The sequence below is a fragment of the Cyprinodon tularosa genome, unplaced genomic scaffold, assembly GCF_016077235.1.
Source record: "Cyprinodon tularosa strain WSP-4 unplaced genomic scaffold, ASM1607723v1 ctg128, whole genome shotgun sequence".
NCBI classification, from domain to species: domain Eukaryota; kingdom Metazoa; phylum Chordata; class Actinopteri; order Cyprinodontiformes; family Cyprinodontidae; genus Cyprinodon; species Cyprinodon tularosa.
In genome coordinates, this window is record NW_024038092.1 from 1,276,711 (window position 1) to 1,299,613 (window position 22,903).

Sequence of the window (22,903 nt, forward strand, 5' to 3'; positions counted from 1 at the left end):
CTCTCTTCAGTGAATAATGGTGCTGTGCATTTCCACTGGACATTTGAGAATCTGTAAAAACTCGTCCATTTCTATTGTGTGCATAAGTCCCTACATTTTAAGGAGAAATTTAGGTCATTAACGGGTGAAGATTCTCAGTTATCCAGGTCATATTAATTCCAAAAAATTTTTATTTAAAACAAACCACTGTACTTTATTTGTTTAAAGTCCAGTGGATTGTTTTTAATTTTATTTTTTTAGGTTATTAACCAACCAGTCAAGCAATTAAACAACATACTGAATATTTATTGTTTTAAACAACGTAACTGTGAACAAATCGACTAGGAGAACAACCAACCTGGCTGCCAAACAACCAAGAAATTGGCTAACAGGTTGACTAAAGGTTTGACTAAAGATCACTTGGTAACTGCCTTATTTTGTGATGTTTAAGTTTAACATATAAACATCGACCAGCCAACATATGAAACAACCCATCAGTCAATAGATCAACCAACCAATAGGGAAAATAACCAATAACAGAAGGTGTTAGAGGTTCAAAGGTTCCCCTAGAGGCGGAACGCTCTCCGGTTTTCCAGCCAAGCATCAAATCCAACCAGTCAAGGGAAACCAGCCATTATGAAACCAGGGCAACTTTCAAACCACTACTACGGTACAGACCAACCAGTCAGACATCAAACTGTCACCAGTCACCCTATTAACCCAGCAGTCAACAAGGCAACCTACTGTAAGATGAAATACTTTAAGCAACTAACCTATGAATAACTCAATCAACCTTCCAATCATTTAGTGAATCAAACAACTCACCAGCTAACCAATCACTAATGAAATCAACCAACCTATAACCATCCATCCATTTTCCATCCCTGCTGGGGTGGCGAGGGGTGCTGGTGCCTCCATCTCCAGCTGTCAATGGGTGAGAGGCAGGATACACCCTGGATTAGTCACCAGTCTATCGCAGGGCAATAACCAACCTATCATTCTATAGATCAGTCAGCCAACTAACTAAATAATTAACCTATTAGCCATCTAAGGTATAAATGATAAAGATCATCCTGCCAGGCAAGCTACATTTTATCAGTAAAGCAAACGAATCAATGGGTCATGGTGAAATGATGTAAACAATATAGATGTAATGACTGTGTTAGGAGTCTATCTGTTAGGAGTCTATCTGTTAGGAGTCTATCTGTTAGGAGTCTGTCTGTTAGGAGTCTATCTGTTAGGAGTCTATCTGTTAGGAGTCTATCTGTTAGGAGTCTATCTGTTAGGAGTCTATCTGTTAGGAGTCTGTCTGTTAGGAGTCTATCTGTTAGGAGTCTATCTGTTAGGAGTCTATCTGTTAGGAGTCTATCTGTTAGGAGTCTATCTTTTAGGAGTCTATAAGTTAGGAGTCTATAAGTTAGGAGTCTATCTGTTAGGAGTCTATCTGTTAGGAGTCTATCTGTTAGGAGTCTATCTGTTAGGAGTCTGTCTGTAGTCTATCTGTTAGGAGTCTATCTGTTAGGAGTCTATCTGTTAGGAGTCTATCTGTTGGGAGTCTATCTGTTAGGAGTCTATCTGTTGGGAGTCTATCTGTTAGGAGTCTATCTGTTAGGAGTCTATCTGTTGGGAGTCTATCTGTTGGGAGTCTATCTGTTAGGAGTCTATCTTTTAGGAGTCTATCTGTTAGGAGTCTATCTGTTAGGAGTCTATCTGTTAGGAGTCTATCTGTTGGGAGTCTATCTGTTGGGAGTCTATCTGTTGGGAGTCTATCTGTTGGGAGTCTATCTTTTAGGAGTCTATCTGTTAGGAGTCTATCTGTTAGGAGTCTATCTGTTAGGAGTCTATCTTTTAGGAGTCTATCTGTTAGGAGTCTATCTGTTGGGAGTCTATCTGTTGGGAGTCTATCTGTTAGGAGTCTATCTGTTGGGAGTCTATCTGTTAGGAGTCTATCTGTTAGGAGTCTATCTGTTGGGAGTCTATCTGTTGGGAGTCTATCTGTTAGGAGTCTATCTGTTAGGAGTCTATCTGTTGGGAGTCTATCTGTTAGGAGTCTATCTGTTAGGAGTCTATCTGTTGGGAGTCTATCTGTTAGGAGTCTATCTGTTAGGAGTCTATCTGTTGGGAGTCTATCTGTTAGGAGTCTATCTGTTAGGAGTCTATCTGTTGGGAGTCTATCTGTTAGGAGTCTATCTGTTAGGAGTCTATCTATTGGGAGTCTATCTGTTGGGAGTCTATCTGTTAGGAGTCTATCTGTTGGGAGTCTATCTGTTGGGAGTCTATCTGTTGGGAGTCTATCTGTTAGGAGTCTATCTGTTAGGAGTCTATCTGTTAGGAGTCTATCTGTTAGGAGTCTGTCTGTTAGGAGTCTGTCTGTTAGGAGTCTGTCTGTTAGGAGTCTATCTGTTAGGAGTCTATCTGTTAGGAGTCTATCTGTTAGGAGTCTATCTGTTAGGAGTCTATCTGTTAGGAGTCTGTCTGTTAGGAGTCTGTCTGTTAGGAGTCTGTCTGTTAGGAGTCTGTCTGTTAGGAGTCTATCTGTTAGGAGTCTGTCTGTTAGGAGTCTATCTGTTAGGAGTCTGTCTGTTAGGAGTCTGTCTGTTAGGAGTCTATCTGTTAGGAGTCTGTCTGTTAGGAGTCTGTCTGTTAGGAGTCTATCTGTTAGGAGTCTATCTGTTAGGAGTCTATCTGTTAGGAGTCTATCTGTTAGGAGTCTGTCTGTTAGGAGTCTGTCTGTTAGGAGTCTGTCTGTTAGGAGTCTGTCTGTTAGGAGTCTGTCTGTTAGGAGTCTATCTGTTAGGAGTCTGTCTGTTAGGAGTCTATCTGTTAGGAGTCTGTCTGTTAGGAGTCTATCTGTTAGGAGTCTGTCTGTTAGGAGTCTGTCTGTTAGGAGTCTATCTGTTAGGAGTCTGTCTGTTAGGAGTCTATCTGTTAGGAGTCTGTCTGTTAGGAGTCTGTCTGTTAGGAGTCTATCTGTTAGGAGTCTGTCTGTTAGGAGTCTGTCTGTTAGGAGTCTATCTGTTAGGAGTCTATCTGTTAGGAGTCTATCTGTTAGGAGTCTATCTGTTAGGAGTCTGTCTGTTAGGAGTCTGTCTGTTAGGAGTCTGTCTGTTAGGAGTCTGTCTGTTAGGAGTCTGTCTGTTAGGAGTCTATCTGTTAGGAGTCTGTCTGTTAGGAGTCTATCTGTTAGGAGTCTGTCTGTTAGGAGTCTATCTGTTAGGAGTCTGTCTGTTAGGAGTCTGTCTGTTAGGAGTCTGTCTGTTAGGAGTCTATCTGTTAGGAGTCTGTCTGTTAGGAGTCTATCTGTTAGGAGTCTGTCTGTTAGGAGTCTGTCTGTTAGGAGTCTATCTGTTAGGAGTCTGTCTGTTAGGAGTCTATCTGTTAGGAGTCTATCTGTTAGGAGTCTGTCTGTTAGGAGTCTATCTGTTAGGAGTCTATCTGTTAGGAGTCTGTCTGTTAGGAGTCTGTCTGTTAGGAGTCTATCTGTTAGGAGTCTGTCTGTTAGGAGTCTATCTGTTAGGAGTCTGTCTGTTAGGAGTCTATCTGTTAGGAGTCTGTCTGTTAGGAGTCTATCTGTTAGGAGTCTGTCTGTTAGGAGTCTATCTGTTAGGAGTCTGTCTGTTAGGAGTCTGTCTGTTAGGAGTCTATCTGTTAGGAGTCTGTCTGTTAGGAGTCTATCTGTTAGGAGTCTATCTGTTAGGAGTCTGTCTGTTAGGAGTCTATCTGTTAGGAGTCTATCTGTTAGGAGTCTGTCTGTTAGGAGTCTGTCTGTTAGGAGTCTATCTGTTAGGAGTCTGTCTGTTAGGAGTCTATCTGTTAGGAGTCTATCTGTTAGGAGTCTGTCTGTTAGGAGTCTGTCTGTTAGGAGTCTATCTGTTAGGAGTCTGTCTGTTAGGAGTCTATCTGTTAGGAGTCTATCTGTTAGGAGTCTATAAGTTAGGAGTCTATCTGTTGGGAGTCTATCTGTTAGGAGTCTATAAGTTAGGAGTCTATCTTTTAGGAGTCTGTCTGCCTCATTGCTTGATGTTGATCTGCTCACAGGTTTGACCTCCTGGCCAATGGCGGGGCGTCCCTGACCCTGAGTTTCGAGCGCGCTCCGTTCATCACTCAGTACCGAACGGTGTGGGTCCCATGGAACGTCTTCTATGTGATGGACACGCTGGTGATGAAGAAGGTACATTCTAGCATGGTTTTCTATAGAGATTGACACGTTCCAATCAAATCCTAATGCGGTGATGAATTATAGCCGCCACTTAGCTGAGGGCTTTTCTGTCACACATCTAAAGTTTTCATATTAGCCTTTAGCCCTTTAATTCCTCACAATGACTGAAAACAGACTGACAGGATATTATGACCTAATTATGCCATGAGGCAGGAGACTTGTTCATGATTTCTTTTCCATCTGACGCTGATTAATGAATTAATTAGGGTTCTGCCAGTGAGGAGACGAACCGACAGCCGTTGGTTTAACGGAGCGTGTCTGCTTGTTTCAGGAGGAAAACGACATTCCAAGCTGTGACCTGAGCGGCTTCATCAGACCCAGCCCGGTCATCGTCGCCTCACCTCTCTCTACATTTTTCAGACGTTCCCATGATGAGAGCCCCATCATACCTGAAACACAGGTATTACCAGCTGAGTTGACTAAGTTAGACTGAAAGATTAAAGCCAGAGGAATGTACATGAAACAACAATGGCCGTTTCTTAATATTTGTACTCGTGAAACGTCATGAGCCTCAGAACTGTTCCAATTCACAAGAACGCAAGAGTGAGAACAGACAAAGTCCACGGATGTGTTGGTGAGAACATCTGTAGTCGCATTCTTGTGAACTGAGTAAACGGCCAATCTTTAGTTGTAACTTAAATACAAAATACCACCAAACCATTAGTGACACTAGTCCAAATCTCTGAACATAGGGTTTGAATTTACAATCATTCATAACAAGTTATTATACAACACATTAATAATCTAAATGCACCTATAATAGAGCGATAAAGCTTTTTAAGTAAGGATTATTTAGTTTGTGTTTTAGATTAGTGTTATGATCACAGTCGTTAACGTTAATGAGGTGTAAGCTAATTGGACACTGTTCCTTACATGGATTGTAATCTGTGCAGAAACGGTTTTTAGTCTAAAAGCTCTGTGATGTTTTTCTTTTGGAGCTTCTTTTTTACCCAGGAAATGGTTGATGAATTTACTATTATTTTTCTCCTTTTGTCAAATATTCATTTCAATAATATTCTTGACCTTTTGCCAACCCTAAATTATAACAGAGGAGGGATTTGCACTGAGTTAACATTTCTTAAATTAAGTGTATTTACCCACAATTTGAGTTGGAGAAGCAGATGATTTGCTAATGGAATGAACATTTTTATACTTACATTCAGATCATTTGATAGTATGCACTTGAAATGAGAGACTACATTTTTTTTCTTATTTTACATGTAAATAGTCTTGTTTCATTTGCAGTGTCTCGCTAACCTCCTCTGTTCAAGAAAAAATGTACTTATTTGGCTTACTTATATTTACCTTTTTTCAGTGTATCAGACTAGTCCTGTATCCTGTGTCTTTGAAGCATGCACTGGGGGAAAAAATGTAGTAATAAGTTAAAATTTCATAAATTAAGTGTATTTTACTTTAATTTGAGTCGCTAAATGAGATAGTTTGCCCACTGGAAAAAAATCTATATCTAGATAAGTCAGTTTTTCTCAAAATAAGTGTATTTGTTCTTGGATTAAGGAGGTAAGAGAGACATTTTGCCAATGGAACAAGCTAATTTACACTTAAAATAAGAAAACATTATTGCATTGTCTTATTTCAAGTGCATTTTATCTAACTATCTTATTTTAAGAGTAAAAATACTCATTCCATTGGCAAACTATCTCATTTAGCTACTCAGATTAAGGGTAAATACACTTAATTTAAGGAATGTTTTTACTTATCTCTAGATAGTTTTTCCAGTGCCAATGGAATGAGTATTTTTACTCTTAAAATTAGATAAAATGCACTTGAAATAAGACAATGCAATTGTGTTTTCTTATTTTAAGTGTAAATTGTCTTGTTTCATTTACAGTGTCTCACTAACCTCCTTAGTTCAAGAAAAAAAAATACGTATACATTTTTTTGCAGTGTATCAGACTAGTCCTGTATCCTGTGTCTTTGAAGTAAAACTGACCTCCATAATCAGACGGTTCTATAATCTGTTCAGTTTTGTATTACATAATGAATTCTAATTTAATGTTTCTGACTTTTGAAACAGCCGCTGCCTGCTTTCTGAGGCAAACACCATACACTAAATCATTCTCAGTTGCTCTGGTCTGCTTCTTAATAACATCATCGTCAGGAAGGACGTTATGGATCCACAGCGGCACACAGCTCTATGCACACTGCAAAAAATATAAATCTAAATAGGTCATTTCATTTTTAAAATAAGTGCATTATTTCTTAAATTGAGGAGGTAAGTGAATAACTTTGCCAATGAAACAAGATGATTTACGTTTAAAATAAGCAAAAAACAACTGCATTGTCTTATTTCAAGTGAATATTTTCTAATTATCTAATTTCAAGAGGGGAAAAAACTCATTCCAATGGCAAATCATCTTATTTACCTGCTCAAATTAAGGGTAAATGCACTGAATTTAAGACATTTGTACGTATTACTAGATCTTCTTTGCACTCTATACTTTTTTCTAAGCTGTGTTAGAAAGAAAGAAAGAAAGAAAGAAAGAAAGAAAGAAAGAAAGAAAGAAAAGGGAATCATTTCTGCCTGTTTATCTTTAAGATGAATCGATTTTACTGAATGCAGTGAAGAACAAGCGTGTGTGTGTGTGTGTGTGTGTCTGAGGGGAGGGGTGCTCTGTGTCTTAGACTGTGTGTTTTGGAGTCGGGCTCTTTGTAGTCACATTGCATTAGCCGGTCTCCAGAGAAAGCGAAACAGACGACAGTGGTGTAGGGTTTTACAACCCCAACCGGTGCTCCATGATTACTTTTTATTTGCCTACTGTCTGTGTGTGCTCTAGTAATACTGCAATAAAGGGAGCGAGGATGTGTGGGGAAAGTGTGTGATCCGAGTGTGTGCGTATGCGGGGGCAGATGAAAGGAGAGAAAACCAGTAGCGGCGTGATAACTTTTGGTAAGTTGGCTCCATTAGATGGAAGGGCAGAGAAAAGGGCAGTCTTAAAGGGGATGTAATGGATAAGTAATGAACACAAAATGTCGAGATAATGAACAGCCAATTGTGCCAGAAAAGAGTTTAACAGCGGAATGGTCCAAGGCAGAGGAATAATTCTCTGAGGACCTTTTTTTTCAATAATCTTTTCCTTAATGGTCTTCTTCTTCATCAAAAGTCTTCCCCAATAAAAACTCTGGATATATTAATGAGCGAAAAAGACTGAGATTTGCATGTTTTCTCCATACATAGTTGGTAGGGGGACCCCTGCTTCCATGTAACCATTGCAGTTTGCAATGGTTCTCCTTATGAGGCGGGAGCCATCTGTGCCTTAACTGCAGGGCCTTGAGAATCTTTGTACTATTTAATGCTAGGAAAGAACAGGAGATGTCTTATGCTGCATTTAGCCAAACAGAAAAGCTTCAACCTTCAGAGGTGTCAAGTAACGAAGTACAAATATTTCGTTACCGTACTTAAGTACATTTTTTAGGTATCTTTACTTTACTCCAATACTTATTTTTGCTCCTACTTTAGTTTTACTCATTACATTTTCACACAAGTATCTCTACTTTCTATTCCTTACATTTTTTAAACAAATGTTACTCTTTACTCTTGGCTTCGGTTTAATGTTTATAATCTGGTCATGTGCTCCATCCAATGCAGATCATTGGCTCCATCCACATCTAGTGAAAACTAGTGTGATTGGATGAGTCATATAATGCAAACACTCATTGGTTAGCTAAAGGAAATCATCAGAAGCAAGCAGGTGTTCTTCAAACTGCTAACGTGAATTGTCTATGCCATGCTACAATGTGGGATTCAGAAAAAGATGTAGAAATGTCTGAAAGGTCGGACACAGGCGAGAGCGTATCGGGAGATGGAGACCAACAAGACCTCCCTCATCCTTGGCCCTATCTCAAAGAATTCTTAGAAATAGTCAAAAAATTGAGCTTTCAGTTCATAAAGTGGCATCTGGCAATTTTTTTTTTAAAGGTTACTTTATACTTTTATACTTTAAGTAGTTTTTGGAGCACATACTTTTTCACTTTTATTTGAGTAAAGAGGTCAAGTTGATACTTCAACTTTTACCAGAGTGTTTTTAAACTGCAGTATCTATACTTCTACTTAAGTAACAAATTTGTGTACTTTTGACACCACTGGGGTCCGTTAAAAAAAAATACCAAAATTTCCAACAAAGGGCTTGGTTGGTAACAGATGGTTTTTGGCTTTGTACGTAACCCGACTTGGCTTATTTATTGTAAAAGCAAAGACTAAATAATGACTAAAAATGTCTTGCACCTAAATAGAAATAAAAAATAATGACAATTTAATGTTTAAAGCTCTAAAAAAAAGTGGTCAAAAAATTATTTTAAATTTTCCAAAAGTTTAAAAACAACAACAGAAGAATGAATTGTTATGTAGAAGGAACAGAGAGCAGCTCTGATCGTTATTGCTAAACTAAAACATTTTTTCATGAACTATGGAGAAACGGTTTATAAATACCCAAATAAACTAGAAATGTTTAAACTGCTAGAAAAATATTCTATTGTATATTCTTGTACTTGCAGTTTTTACTTAAAACCCTAAAAACAACGAATGCTGCAAAGGGCAGCAGGAAATCCCCCACAGGCTGCCTGCAGCAGAGAGCTTTCAGCGGCGTTTCCAGCGCTGCCTCCCGGCGGTATGCTGGAGCTCTGGTGCCTCCAACAAGAGAGGCTTTATATTGAAACGAGCTAGTTGATCCGTTTCCGACATCTGATCGTGTTCCACTGGGAGAAACTAGAACGTACTCATTTGGAGAGCATGGCTTGGCTGCTACCCAACATTAACCCCACCTTGGATGAGACTGTAATTGGACGGAGTAATGCTGAGTTCTCATTGTGTCTGTTGTTCCTGACAGGTTCTCCAAGAAGAAACCTCCATCCCAGGCAGTGATCTAAACCTAGTGTACCTCAGCTCCAGGGCTGCAGGGTACAAACCAGTCCTCAAAGTGTCCATGACGCAATCATCCATTCCTTTCAATCTGATGAAGGTGAGATATTAAACAGCTTAACACAACTGTGGTCAAAATGCAAACAAATACACAGAACAGATGAATAGTTTCTGTTTTTTTATCCTGGTTCTGTTGATGCAGGTTCACCTGATGGTGGCGGTAGTGGGCCGTCTCTTCCAGAAGTGGTTCCCTGCCCAACCGAATTTATCCTACACTTTTATCTGGGACAAAACCGATGCCTACGGCCAGCGTGTCTTTGGACTCTCTGAAGCAGTTGGTGAGCGAAAAAAAATATGTCTGAACGCTGTTTTCCTTAGATGTTTATCTATTATTTTCCTGCTAATCAACATCTGGTTTCATTAGCTTTGAAAACACATCTATGGCATGTAGTTCATTATATCAAAATCTTCTTTGTGTTCTAATATATAGTGGACTTCCAAGCCCATTTCCCCCCTACCTTTCAGCCATATTAGAAAAGAACCAGGATTTGTTTTATTTCTTGACTGAATTTTACTTTAATCGACCTGGAATCACTGAAGTGAAGCTTTTTCTTATCAGTGCACATCACTCCACTGTGCATGAGTGCTACCAGGGGTATCTGAATGTGCAAAAAGATGGACATGTTGAGACATTTCTGTAAATCATTCAGGCTGCTGCAGAGTCAGAGAGAGCAAGACTTAAAGCAGTAAACAGGAAGGCTAAATATGTTACAATGACAATGTTCTCTATCATCCTGTTTTTTGTTTTTTTTTCTGTTAAGGGAAGAATCTCCAGGACTTAAAATACTAATGCTAACTTAGTTAGCTGTATTAATTGCTAATGAGTACCTAAATACATGATTAATTTATCCACAGTCTGTATTTCTGTGTCAAGGAAAAATAAAACCCTAGTTACCAGCAACTACTTTCATACACAGGAAAAATTATGTCTCCTCTGCTTTAAATAAAAAATGAAAGTAAAGCTTTTTTCTTTAAATAAGTGCATTTGTTCTTAGATTGAGGAGGTAAAAGACACACTTTGCCAATGGAACGAGATAATTTACACTTAAAATAAGAAAATATAATTGCATGGTCTTAGTTTGTGCGCATATTATCGAATTATCTTACTTTAAGAGTAGAAATACTCATTCTTTTTGCAAACTAACTCATTTAAGTACTCAAATTAAGGGTGAATCGCTTAATTTAAGACATTTTTACTTATTTGTAGATCGTTTTTCCAGTGTACAGAAACTGTCTTACCTCCTCAAGTCAAGAACAGATTCTATTTACTGCTAGCTCATGGAGTAAAACCAGCATTTATCAACCTCCTGTCTTTCCCCAACATTACAGAAAATCTTCAAACGCTGTTACATTTAATACTGATAAAAAAATGTCTTCCAACACATTTATCATCCTAAAAATAACCGTGCTAATTGTCTGTCATGTTAATCTTTAACGTCTCTAAAGATATGAACTGTGATTGATCTGTTTACGGTCTAACCTTCTGGGAATGTGTGTCTAGACTCTCCAGGGTTAACCTGCGAGTCAGAACCAAAGCAGTCATAATTATCCAGAGGAAGCAGAAGGTGACAGGATGAGCTGCTAATATATCAGTGTCAGGGCGTCCTTCTTAAACTGATCGTCGGCTCTCAGATTTATCTCATTATATCTTAACAGACTACTCATAATAAAAACCGTTGACCGTAGAGGAGACCTGTGATGCTGATACCACCTGCAGAATGAATAGCTTTCTTTTAGAACGGTTAAACACACAAGATTCATCGGAGAGGAACAGCCTCGCCATGATGAGAACGCTGCTCCGTCCTTCCAAAAAAAAAACCTTGCCTTCTGAACGTCACCAAGACGTCAGAGCAGGACTGGATCACCTCAGGCCCAAATGTGTTTTGCACTAATTACTGGTAATAGGTTCACCACATGTTAGACTCATCTTGAAAGAGCTTTCTGTGAATCTCCACAAACCGCTCGGCACTGAGTGCTGTGATTCAATTCAATTCAGTTAACTTCTATAGCGCCAATTCACAACACGTTGTCTCAAACAGTTCAACCAGATCATCCAGTCAGATTGATTCAGTTTTCTATCTAAGGAAAACCAGTTGATTGCATCGACTCATTAACTCTCAGCAATCCCTCACACTAAGCATGCTTGTAGCGACAGTGGAGAGGAAAAACTTCCTTTGAACAGGAAGAAACCTCCAGCAGAACCAGGCTCAGTGTGAGCGGCCATCTGCTGAGGCCGACTGGGGTTCAAGGAGGCAGAAGCAGACACAGAAAAAGAAGCATAGATACAAAAGGCAACTGTCAACCAGCTCCACAGGCGGCCCCCTCCAGGAAACACACAGCCAGGCAGACGAGCTCCGAGCCAGCTCCCATGTCAGAGGATGAAGAGAGCACATCCAGTTAGTCACAGTCAGAGAAACAGGACTACACTGAAAAACAGGCCGATCTCCAACATCTAGAAACAAAGGTGTTGATGGCAGCAGCACAGCTGATATTTCTCTCCAGGATGGAGTCACAGCCAAACAGGAACAGACCAGATGAAGCTACTATGAGAAAAAGCAGAGAGAGCAGAAGGTTAGAGATTGAACTAACAGATTCTGCAGAGTGGGAGAATAGAGATAGAATGAAGTAGAATGGTAAAAAAGTGGTCCCTATGTCCTCCAGCCTATAGCAGCACACAAGGCTTGTCTGAAGTTTGATTATTTCTGAAAAATTGAAGTAAAAAAACTGCAAGGATTGTGGAAATCAAAGTTGTTTTATTTTTATGGCACTGTATCTGCTGACAATGGAAATTATTTCTCATCTTAAGTAGTTTCAGTGAGTAACGTTGAACCTGAACCTGTGTGAACCTGTGTCTCCAAGAAAAGCTTCCAGGCACAGCACCTCCTGCCCCAGCTGTAACGGACAGGCAGAGGGCAACAAGCTGCTGGCGCCACTTGCCCTCGCCTGTAGAGATAGAATGAAGTAGAAGGACGAAAAAGGGGTCCCTATGACCTCCAGCAGTCTAAGCCTATAGCAGCATAACTATAGACATAAACTGACTTTAAAATTGGGTCTAATGGTTTATTTAATGACTGATTACAGGTTTGTACAAATAAAACACTTAAATGATTAATGAAACGACTGATATTGTTACATTTGCTGAAGAGGGAACCAATAGATGAAAGTTAGAAGATATAAATATTTATAATACTTTAATAACAATAGTAAAATGCTCTTAAAAAACTGTAATAGAAAACCTTTTATTACTATAACGTAAATAAATGCAGCATGAGAAATAATAGTCTGTTCGTTGGTCTTATCTTATTATCTTATTCAGGTGTTTCCATAGTTTCGTATTTATTGTATGGCTGTAACTAACGATTATTTTGCAAATCATTTAATGTTTAATTTTTTTATGATTAATCAATTAATAATCTGATAGTCAAAGGTTCCTTAAAGAAGATTTTTTTTAATTAAATTAAACCATTTTAAACTCAAAATGTTCTGGATAGAGCAGATTGACAGAGGAAAAATATATATTTTTTGATATAAATTCAAAATGTTAACATGTCTAATTGCTGCTCTAAGTGGGTCACTCTGTCAGCTAAACGCCTGTTATAGAGTCTCTATACTCCAGTTAATGATTAATCGATTACTAAATTAGTTTATGATTATTTCAATAACCGTTTAATCACAGTTAATCTGATTAATTGTTTCAGTCCTAATGTATTCCTGTGTTTCCAGTTTTCACTTGTTATTGCCATTCAGAGGAAAATATCCATGTCTCAGGCAGCATGTGTGGATGCACCTCCTCAGTCCTGTTCCATACAGGAGCAATGATAAAACATAATGCATTGCAGTCGTATTTCCACACGTTACCCAGCGAACTGGGGAAAACCTTCCTTTTATTTCCAGAGTGTGTGCGTGTGATCTCACAGTCTGAGTTTCTCTGTCTGCATAAATCTGAGTGAAGAATCCTGATGTAGTCCAGAGATCACTGTGGGCAGAAAAACCACAACTCTGTTATTCTTGGTTTGAAGCATCTGGCTTTTTCCTCCCGTCTTATTAAACGGACCCGCCTGCTGTCCCTCTGTGTCCCGCAGTGTCGGTGGGGTTTGAATACGAGTCGTGCCTGGACCTCATCCTGTGGGAGAAAAGAACAGCCGTCCTGCAGGGCTATGAGATGGATGCTTCCAACATGGGGGGATGGATGCTGGACAAACATCACATCCTGGATGTGCAAAACGGTAGGAGTCACAGCTAAACGCCAGCATGGTGAAAAAAGATACAGATTCTATCAGGTCAGGCCTTCACACCCAGATCAACATTTCTTCTCTAAATAACGGGGATCATTGCCTGCTGAAGTTGAAAGGCTCTAAACATGCAACAGTATGCAGAACATGGGAGTGAGCAGGTCCTGAAAATGTGTCTGCTTGTTTCCTCACACCATTACCTGGTTAATTACATGTTAGGTAGTGAGAGGTCAGCGCTAATAGCAGGGTATGGCTATGCTCTTTCAACACTGATTGTTTTCATGCAGACTCTGGTTGATGGAGCGTCACAAACATTTCCAGATTGTGTTTTTGTGTCTTTTTGGGGCTCTCCTTGATTTGTTCCAGCTGGCCAGAGGTGTTTCAGGGAGCCTTTAATCTCCCTCCTTTTCTCTTTTTTGCACACATTTACATTCCCACAGCCAGATCTTCTACTCAGTCTTGCATCTGTCGCTCTGTGATTCCTGCCTCGTCTCATCTTGTCTCCAAACACACTTGGCTTTGTCTCGTAATGTGTTATCACACTCTGCCTCCTTTAATACGTCTCTAGTTGTGTCTAGCATTGAATATGCAACTGTCAAAAGTTTCTCTGCTGCTCTCCTTTTCATCTAGGGAAACATATTTATTGTTTTTCTTTAAATAAAACATGCTGCACGCATATAGATGAAGCAGAGTTGGAGATGATTAATAAGTTTGGAAAATGGGCTATGTATGCGAGCAGCTTTATGAGGAGTTTCAGTATAGTTTTCATTTTTGGATGTAGGGTTAAGGTCACTGTTTCTATTTCCTGCTTTTACGCATGACTAGTATTGATTTAAGAATAGAGAAAAATATACTTCTAATAACTTATTTAGTGTTAGTATGTGTGCTGCAGGTTTAGCTAGATGCCAGTTTATTTTCCAAAAAGGAGCAATGATAAATAGCAGCCCTTAAAACAGAGCTATAGAGCAGGGATTTTATAAAGGGTGTGCTTTCTTTTTAGTAAGACTGTTTAAGAGTTGCAGCTTCTACATTCATAGAAAACTGGGATAGTGTGAGCATTTCAAATTCTGCTTTTCAACATAGAGAGGCTCAATTCTATTCAGTTTATTTCTATAGCGCCAATTCACAACACATGTCATCTCAAGGCACTTTCCAGTTCACCAGATCATCCAGTCAGATTGATTCAAAGTTTTCTATCTAAGGAAAACCAGTTGATTGCATCGACTCAGTGACTCTTCAGCAATCCCTCACACTAAGCATGCTTGTAGCGACAGTGGAGAGGAAAAACTCCCTTTGAACAGGAAGAAACCTCTAGCAGAACCAGACTCAGTGTGAGCGGCCATCTGCTGAGGCCCACTGGGGTTCAAGGAGACAGAAGCAGACATACAAAAAGAAGCAGAGATACAAAAGGCAACTGTAAAAGGCGGCCCCGTCCAGGAAACACACAGCCAGGCAGACGAGCTCCGAGCCAGCTACCATGTCAGAGGATGAAGAGAGCACATCCAGTTAGTCACAGTCAGAGAAACAGGACTACACTGGAAAACAGGCCGATCTCCAGTATCTAGAAACAAAGGTGTTGATGGCAGCAGCACAGCTGATATTTCTCTCCAGGATGGAGTCACAGCCAAACAGGAACAGACCAGATGAAGCTACTATGAGAAAAAGCAGAGAGAGCAGAACGTTAGAGATTGAACTAACAGATTCTGCAGAGTGGGAGAATAGAGATAGAATGAAGCAGAATGATGAAAAAGGGGTCCCTATGTCCTCCAGCAGTCTAAGCCTATAGCAGCATAACTATAGAGATAGCTCAGGATAACCTGAGCCACTCTAACTATAAGCTTTATCAAAAAAGAAAGTTTTAAGCCTAGCCTTAAAATGACTAAAACTGGTAGTTGGTTCCACAGGAGAGGAGCCTGATAACTAAAAGATCTGCCTCCCATTTGTAGTTTGTTAGGGACATAAGGAACAATCAGGTCTCTGATATCAGATGGAGCTTGGCCATTTAAGGCTTTATATGTAGGTTGAAAGTTTAAAATGATTAAAGGCAGGACATAATTCATTCAGCCTTGCCTTGGTTCTCTATAGGTCTGCTGCAGCCTGGAGAAAAGGCCAACATGCCAGAGTGGAAAATAAGCTTCTAGAACATCTCGCCTTCCATTTTTGTTCTTTTTCTGACCTTCGTTCCATTCAGTTCAGTTTATTTATCTGGAGCCAATTCACAGCATGTCATCTCAGTGCTCTTTACAACTGATGGTGAAAATAGATGTCTCTGGTTAAACGTTCCCATCTCTGCTTCAGCTTCCACACCAAAGAGTGTTGTTGGCGGTGCATTCGCTGATGGGAAAATGATTGGGCTTCCCATAATCAGAGGGTAATTTTAGTGGATTCATTGGCAGCTTTTACTACAAATTAAGACGGTCTCCAAACAACAATATTTATTAAGCCACTTAACCTTTATTACCAACCCACACAGCCTCTCCTTCTCCTCCCATCTCAGGCTGTCCTTTGTCTGACACTCCATCCATCAATGTCCTGCTCTCCCCTCCCTCGCTCTCCCTCTGTAATCCTCCTGGGCTTTCAACACATCGTCACCCAATTCATGTGTGTATTCCTGTGTGTTTCAAGTTCAGGTGTAATTTGTGATTTTCCCTCCACCCTCTGTAAGGGTGTGATTTGGTGCCTTGGGGGACGAAAGTGGAGTGCATAATGAGGTTCTGTGTCTCTGAGACTAAAACACATCCTGTGAGCATCGCCGTGATTTAGTTTGAGGTGGAAGCTCTGCATCCATCTTCTCCATCATCTCCATTTTTATTTTGGAAATATTCTCTTTTCATTTCTCCTGAACTGTTTCTTTTTCAGATTTCCTTTATTTGTAAAAATATTCTAAAGCTGAATGATCTTATCTATTAACTAATTATTCATTTGTTCTCCTGTGTCAAGATGATCTTTCCAAACCACCAAGGGCTAAATTACTACTACATTACTCCATTTGAACTGTGCCCGCTGCATTAAATACTGACTGATTGAACGAAAGAATGCAGTCTTACACATTATTAAAGTCAGACATATAAGGTAAAGAAGTGGAACAGGAACCTCTATGTTCACTGAAATAAAAAAAAAGTGTTGTAGAATATATGAAACTCTTCTGATATTCAATATACAAAAATATATACCTATCATTAAAGACACACCGCAGACTTTGTGACGTAAAGAATTAATGCTTAGAGTTATTTCAAATGACATAGAGCGCCTGCCATGAAGCGTCATCTCCTGTCATTCAGTGAAAGGGTGGAGTAAAAAATATGCATGAGGGGCTGACTTCAGTGGCTGGAAGTTGGAGGGGATTTTACTGGGAGTTGATGGGAAGTGTGCCGCCATTCCATCGCCGTTTGACTCAGAAGGGCCATTTTGAATGGCTGCTACTGTAAGGCAGGAGTGATTTCTGCTTTCATGCAGTTTAGGCCACATTTTGACCCTAACATATTGATGTCACGGCTCAGACTCAGACTCATCTTACCTGGTAGCGTGGTGAGGTCAGCTCCAGCGCCCCGGCTGTAATCCTCAGTGTATCCTATAGTCATAACCTAGAGTTAAATCTAAGACGTGCTCTGAAAGGGGGCAGATGAAAGGTGGTCATAAAAACATGGAGGGGACGGAAGAGTTTTTGTGGCTGCCCGGTTAATTAAAGAAACCGAGCAAAGTTTGCTCCATCCATGAGACCGGGAAAGCAATGCCTGAACTTTGACTCTGTGTGCTGCACAGCTCTCATGTTTTATCTATGACTCAGGACTGTAGAGGATCATAGGTAGAAACTGCACAGGGAGGAAGGTATACGGAAGGACTGATGGGTTTTATTAGTTGGGCTCGGACTTTGAAACTGGACGTGTTGGGAATGGAGTCAGGGCAGATAACCCGCACCATCTCATTCTTATTTTTTGTTTATACATTTTATTCTTTCTGTGTGAATCTCTGCATCTCTGTTTGCCTTCGCTGTGCTGCTGGAACAACTGAATTTCCCCATTGAGGAACAGAATAGCATTCCTCTATTCTTCTAAAAGAATTTGAAGCGTATGGCTTCCTTTTTTCCCCAAATTATGCATGTTTGGCCAAAAGTTATAGTATTTATTTATCTGTAGCAGCAAAAGGTTCAATATGGAGGAAATCAACCTGAGAGTGGCAGCCTGGGAAGGTTTAATTGAATGTAATGAGCAGGCGTGAAGCCTTGACTAAAGCATGGCTCTTTGGACACAATGGGAAGCAGGGTTTGCTTGTTGCTTTAGATTTCATCGTTCCACTGGTTTACGTTTCCACCCTGAGCCCCCGGTCCACATGGTTCCAACTATTTCTGCACAAACGTCTTTTTGCGGTGTTGGATTGCGGAGTCTGTCTGTCTGCACCCATCAGAACGTTTTGGAGAACAGAGAGTAGAGACATTTCCCTCTATCAGCTTTTGTTACCACAAATAGCTGAAATACCCTGCACCTGTCTCTGAGCCTGAGACAAAGGTCAAAGGCTAACGCTCCAACTGTGCTCCAGGGCGTTATAAAAGTGTTTAACTGGAATTTATATGATGGACCAGGAAATGAATGATCTTCATGCTTTAAGGTGTGGAGTGCATGCAGCCCAGGACAGTTTCAGAAGTTATAAAAAGTAGCTTTATTGGGATTTTTTTTTTTTTTTTTTATTATCTAGATATGAAAAGTGACTTGTTTTATTATCTTTAAACTCTGTTAAAGAATTTGTTTATTTCCACTTATGAAAGCTGCCATATAAATGATTTAAAGCAAAAGTCGGGTCATATTCAGAATTCAACCTTCTGAAAGTCCTTTAAATATGAAATAACTGTTCAATAAATGATCAGTGTTTTTAATTAAGAGTAATTTTCATTTGAATATGCTTTACTGGAGGCATCCATGTTTGTCAAAGAACTCTACTGCCACCTACTGGTTTGTGAAGTCACGGTGCGGTATCGGCTGTTGATCAAGTCCCAGTGCTGTATCTGGTGTTTGTCACAACGCGCTATTATCCAAGTCATCTTGAAAACATTCTTCTTCCAAATGTTGGCTACATATTACGGGTTTTTTCTCTGGCCAGAAGTTCGATGGCAAATCCTCCCTCCTCAAGTTGGCGATCCAACGACCAACCCGTCCGTGGAGGATCAGGAATCAGAAAGGTGGAATAACTCTTTATTTTCACTTTTACCCGATGTATTCCAGCATCCAGCTGCCATGCACGTGGGCATTGTCAGTTTCACTATAGCTCTGGTGAATTTCAATGGTGAAGTCCTCTGGAAATCTTCAATAATTGTTGTTGATTGCAGATGTGTCTAGTAGTTCCCATTGATTTAGCTTGTAAAGCGGGGAGAATGGCGCTAGGCTTACCGCACCGTGACATCACTGCTGGAAGATGGCAGGAGGGAGGGGCTACTATATTTGGGCAAAAATGGACGCTCCCAGACTCAGTGATCACGAGAAATACTATTGTTTCTATTTTTCTACTGATTAATGCTAGAATTCATTTTATCACCACAACCGTATTAGTTTTAAGTACAAATAATGATCCATTGATTGACTGTTCCATTAATTGCGGGGTGTTTTTATGCCGGTGGGTCATTCAATCAGAGTGTAAATTCTGTCTATGGCCTTAGAGGTTTGTTAGAGAACAACCAGCTGACAGGTCACGGAGGAGGAAGTAGAGAAGTTCAATCTATCATTTGAAAATAGAAACCTTTGTGCATCATTTCAGAGCAACCTAAATAAAACCGGATGGCTGTGTGACTCTCATTCACTGCTCTTTTTTGGAACTCAACTCACTCAAATCAGACAATGGGAAAGATGTCCGTTCTTCATATGTGAGAGCTGTCCTACTTCTGGTCCCATCACTCTGATGGCCGCTGCAGCGTGAGCATCCAGGTGGGCTGTTGGCACAAAGGGCCCTTGTTCTCAACGACTCTTGACGCTTGTGAGTCGCTGGCAGTGAAAGCTGTGTTGAATGTCATAACTCTCCCTGTAGCCTGTAATGGGGACGCTCTGACATGCCTTGCTCGATGGTCCTCTGGCTGATGGTGACAGGGTAGGATCAGCTGTTGGGGCTTCAAACGACGGCTCCTGGTGGCTTCTCTGTTTCCAAATCTCTGTTTGGTTTAGCAAAGCCTGCATCCGGTGTGGCTCCTTCTTCTTTACCTCCTCACCGTCCATATTTGGGGTCATTTAGAGAAATGGGACCATCCATCCATATTTATATAACCTAAATCATTTTACTGTTTTTTTTTTAACCTCAATCAAACTGTATCTGATGATCCAACGTTAAGTAGTGTGACTGTTTTTCTATTAAAAGAAAATAGCTCATGTATGAAAAGATTCAGTTTTTACTTAATTGAATTAAGGATTAATTAACTAACTTTCCCATTTAACTCAGTTTCTAGATAATGCGTTTTGTGGTTTGTATTTTCTGTGTTCGTGACGCCAACATATTAGGTACCCCACAGTTCATCGGTCCTGAAGAATGCAGCTGTCATGTTGGTTTGTAGTTTTTGTCCCACATGCAGAATCAAACAGAGAGCCATGGAATAATAACGTTTGTATTTATAAAAGCCACAGGAATGTGGAAGCAGAGAACTGCAGAAGGTCAGATGAACTTTCTGGTTGGTCTGAGGGATAAAGGGGAGGTAGCATGGAGCAGCAGGGGTTTGATTCAGCAGCTTTGAAGTCTGAACTCCAGAGGTCCAGGAGCATGTGAGAGAGATCAGAGAACGTTGGTACTTAGAGAGACGTGGTGCTCGAGCAGGGGGGGATTTACCGTTAGGCAATACTAGTTAGCTGCCTAGGGCCCCAAGTTCCTGGGGGCCCCTTAAAACTTTGTTTAAATGTATGGTTAATACAACTATTCCTTATTTGTGCACATTAATTATGTTTTTGAAAAAAATCCTTTTGTCTAAAATTCCATCAGAACGCTGATAATATTAAGTGTGTCTCAGCCCCCCCTTCAGTGTCCACCATATTGGATCAGTCCATTTGCTGCACATGTTCAGAAAGGTCCAAACAGACAGCAGCAAACCATTTGAAAACAAACCATGCAAAGAGCAGTGTTGCCAACTTAGCGCTTTAGTCGCTATATTTAGCCACTTTTCAGACCCCTCTAGCACTTTGATTTCTAAAAAGCTCCTAGCGCCAAATCTAGCGACTTTTTTCTGCTACTGGAGACTTTGGAGACAACATCTAAAAGCAGCGAACTCTGCTCTCCAGAGCGAGTAGATTGGTAACCCCGCCTCCTGCTCTCCTCTATCTTGTCTGCTGTCATGATTCATGCAGCTATTATTTCATCCAAATGAAAAATGGAGAACAGAGAAGCAGATCATGGCTTGTCTACAGTGAAAAGAAGGACTGGGTTATTTACTTTGGCCTTTTTGGAAACACAGGAAGGAGCAATCAGCTAAGTGAGCTTAGTGCTTGGAAAAAATCTTTCATTCCTTTAGAGACAGCATGAAAAGTCAGCTGAGTACAAAACATAGAGAGGAAAACAAGAAGAAAAGGGACAAGAAGAGAGGGACACAACCTAGAACAGATAATGGATGTCTATTCTATTAACATTTCTCTATCTGGATAATGGGTCTGTTAGATGTGTTGTCTTCTCAGTTCAGAGGGCCCCCTGCCTGTCTTTGCCTAGGGCCCCAAATTTCCTAAATCCAACCCTGTGCTGGAGAGCAGGCAGGCAGGTGATGGAGGGTAAGAAATGCTGCACCCAGGTTAGACCTTTTCCATGGAGATCAGAGACAGACAGAGGTTCACTGGTTGTCTGGAACAATAACAGGGTCCACATTAAAAGAGATTCACAAGAAGAAAATTTTCAACAAGTAAGATATTCCTGGTTTAGGCTGGAATACCATCAGGGGGAATCATTTGCCTCCTTAAAAACCTGCTAGTCATCCTGCTGGAGAAATGTTCTCAGATGTGCAGCAACACGGGTCGGCCGCCAGCAAAGATCCTCTTTGCGACAGGAAGCTCACTGCATTTATTTAACTATTTAGACACAAAAATCACATCAGTCTCTTAAAAAAGGGCCAATCAGAGGCAGGCTTTTAGGAACAAAAACTTTAATTAGAATGTGTTTCATTATTGTTTTATAGTTATTCCGACAGTTAAAATTGTTTTAATACAAATATGTTATTCAATAACAGCTTCATGTATTATCTAAAAAGTAGCACTCTCTCATATTATGTAGAACTAGATATATGCCATCTAGAATTACTTAAACTATCTAGTTCTATATAGAACTAGATACAGTATGCTATCTACAACCTCTATATGATATTATCTAGAACTACTATCTAGAACCAGGTATCCTAACCAGAACTAATATTTGATACTATTTATGACTAGATATTCTTACCAAAGAGACAAATGTTATCTAGAAGTGCTACCCAGAACTACTATATGATAATAACAGTGAACATACAGGATGTGGATTTGGATATTTAGCCAGTAATGAAAGGATTATTCTGCTTTTGTTCTCTATTTGAATAACTTGGTGATCTGTACCATTAGAGCTTTTTTTAAATCCTTGAAATTTATTGATTTTTCATCTGCAGAGTCTGCAGAAACAATGACAGCTTGCAGGTAGTGTGGTTGAGCTTTTCTTATCGGTTGACGCCTCAGCGTCCAGCTGCAAAAGTTCAATTTACTTAAAGCTTGGATGCCAGAACACCCGAAGTGCTGCTGAACCTCTCCGCGCCGTCCCCCATAGACTTTGCTTGTAAATCAGATGCTTTCACGCCCAGAACGCGCCCGGTCTGAATGCAGCTTCTGGTTAGGTGACACTCCACCACTGTCTCCATGCACGCCTCATGCTGCAATTTACACAAACTGTAATTTATCTGGTATACCACCAACTTCTCCATCATGTCAAAACATTTTGTCACAAATTTGAGACACTGTTTATATTGTGCAGAGGCAATAATATAATACACTGAGAAAGACTCACGTCTCAGCAGAGAGGATGCTTGCAACCGAAGGCAGAGAGAGACCTGCTGATAAAGGGACCCATCGTTTGGAAGACTGACGGGTTCTGGGTTTGACAGAACCCAAACAGAGTCACAAGCACTCTCTCCATCCATTTACTCTGCACACCTTAAAGTCCAAGTTCAGGACAAAGTCCTTTCATCTGCAGCGATACTCAGATCCATCTGCAGTCCTGGGGTGCATCTAAAAGGGACAAGAAGCTGAACACAGGGAACTGGTGAACGACTTGGTGGCATGTTTTAGGGAGATGATTGTAAGTTTTATGATAAACAGGAACAGCTTAAACACTGTGACCATCCTGGGAGAAGAAGTGATGGTGGTGGAGGAGTAGAAAACTCAGTGTTCATCACCTGGACGACAGACCGGGCTGGAAACAGTGAAGCTGTCTACTGACAGGACAGAGCAGACTGCACTGCTAGAGGAAGAAGCTGAGAAAGTGGATTTGAAAAAGCCTGGCTCTGTTCTGGAGATAAATATGCACAGACAGAATCTTCATAAAATGAAGATTATTACCAAGAAC

The 22,903-nt window shown here is 40.3% G+C and overlaps 1 protein-coding gene across 8 annotated transcripts in view; it reads left to right on the forward strand.

Moving 5' to 3' along the window:
• The window catches only part of LOC119777832 (teneurin-3-like), a 488,332-nt gene that overhangs the window by 396,656 nt on the left and 68,773 nt on the right, over positions 1-22,903 (forward strand). For all 8 annotated transcript variants that reach the window (XM_038276831.1, XM_038276836.1, XM_038276833.1 and 5 more), the window contains 5 exons: positions 4,018-4,150; positions 4,470-4,598; positions 9,043-9,174; positions 9,277-9,412; positions 13,217-13,360. In XM_038276831.1, coding sequence (XP_038132759.1) covers positions 4,018-4,150; positions 4,470-4,598; positions 9,043-9,174; positions 9,277-9,412; positions 13,217-13,360 — 674 coding nt within the window. The remainder of the gene's footprint in view (positions 1-4,017; positions 4,151-4,469; positions 4,599-9,042; positions 9,175-9,276; positions 9,413-13,216; positions 13,361-22,903) is intronic.